At 52.0% G+C, this 1,554-nt stretch overlaps 1 protein-coding gene across 1 annotated transcript in view; it reads left to right on the top strand.

Annotated features, from left to right (window-relative positions):
- LOC109366358 (neurexin-1-like) overlaps positions 1 to 691 on the top strand; it is a 145,581-nt gene extending 144,890 nt beyond the window's left edge. The window contains exon 3 of the mRNA XM_031552681.1: positions 4 to 691. Within this exon, the coding sequence (XP_031408541.1) occupies positions 4 to 676 (673 nt within the window). The 3' untranslated portion in view covers positions 677 to 691. The remainder of the gene's footprint in view (positions 1 to 3) is intronic.
- The last annotated feature ends 863 nt before the right edge of the window (positions 692 to 1,554 follow it).

Raw genomic sequence — 1,554 nt, 5'->3', positions numbered from 1 at the left:
CAGTGGGCTGGAGTTTCCGGGGGCCGAGGGGCAGTGGACCCGCTTCCCCAAGTGGAATGCCTGCTGCGAGAGTGAGATGAGCTTCAACATGAAGACGCGCAGCTCCAGTGGGCTGGTGCTCTACTTTGATGACGAGGGTTTCTGTGACTTCCTGGAGCTCATCCTCACCCAGGGTGGGCGGCTACAGCTCAGTTTCTCTATCTTCTGCGCCGAGCCCGCCACCTTGCTCTCTGACATGGCGGTCAACGACAACCTTTGGCATGCCGTGGTCATCCGCCGCCACTTCAAGAACACCACTCTGATCATTGACCGGGCTGAGGCAAAGTGGGTGGAGGTGAAGTCCAAGCGGCGGGACATGACTGTGTTCAGTGGCCTCTTCTTGGGGGGGCTCCCACCGGAGCTGCGGTCAGCAACACTAAAGCTGACACTCTCCTCTGTCAAGGACCGGGAGCCCTTCAAGGGCTGGATAACAGATGTTCGGGTCAACTACACACAGACGTCGCCGGTGGAGAGCCAGGAGGTGCGGCTGGACGATGAGCAGAGCCGCCTGTGTGCTCGGGAGGATGTTTGCCTCAACGGAGGTGTCTGCTCGGTGCTCAATGACCAGGCCGTTTGCGACTGCTCCCAAACAGGCTTTCGGGGGAAGGACTGCAGTGAAGGTAAGGCACCATCTTAGCTTGCCTCACCACCCCCTTCGTGTAGTGGAGGGGACGGGTAGGAGGTCAGGCCTGCATGGAGTTTCATCTGTATGAGTGGGTCTCGCTCCCCTCCCCGCTGCCTCCCTGCTGCCTTCTCTCTTCCTGCCTTCCTCTCCCCATGTGTCTCTGTGGCAGACCATGGTGCCATCACTCCTCTGTTCTCTTCAGGGGCGAGCAGGGGGAGGAAGACATCATCTGGGTATCTTCTGATGGCAGGGTGAGATGTGGGGATGTCCTGGGATGGAGAAAGGACAGGGCTTCGGTGCCAGGTGCTTCCCAGCCAGGAGGGGGTGGCCAGCATCTTACTTGCCCAGAGTTGAGAGAGAGGGTGGTAAAGCTTGCAATGATCAGCTAGTGGCAATTAATTTTGGGAAAAGGGAAAACAACACAAAGGAGAATTTTGCTGGATGAAGTGCAGAGATGACCTGGGTTTATTTTTGTAGGGTAGTGGAGATCTAGAGTCTGTTTTGTATTGATACGTACCTCTGTTCTGTTGTTGGAATAAAATCAGTGATTTATTTGGGAATTCCTTAAATTGTTGCTGAGGAGGAGGATTAGATAGAGGATTATGATTTTACACATATGTGAACGGTATTGCTTTGTGATGTATTAGCCATTTACAATGCTAGTCTTAAAGAGAGAATACAAAAGGACAAGGGGGAAGTATACACTCCATGACTGCAAAATTCCTGGGGAAGATAGAGCTTTGAAAAACAGCAGTTTCCTGAGTCCCATCTGCAAATAAAGCACTGAGTAAAATATGGTTCGTATTCAGTGCCCATTGTTTTTGGTGGTTTGAAGGATTGTGAACATTTAATACAGATACATGTAGGATTCATATTATTTTGCTAGTAAG

The sequence above is a fragment of the Meleagris gallopavo genome, chromosome 2, assembly GCF_000146605.3.
Source record: "Meleagris gallopavo isolate NT-WF06-2002-E0010 breed Aviagen turkey brand Nicholas breeding stock chromosome 2, Turkey_5.1, whole genome shotgun sequence".
Taxonomy (NCBI): Eukaryota; Metazoa; Chordata; class Aves; order Galliformes; family Phasianidae; genus Meleagris; species Meleagris gallopavo.
Note: the sequence above shows the minus strand (reverse complement) of the source record. Positions and strands in the feature narration are given on the sequence as shown.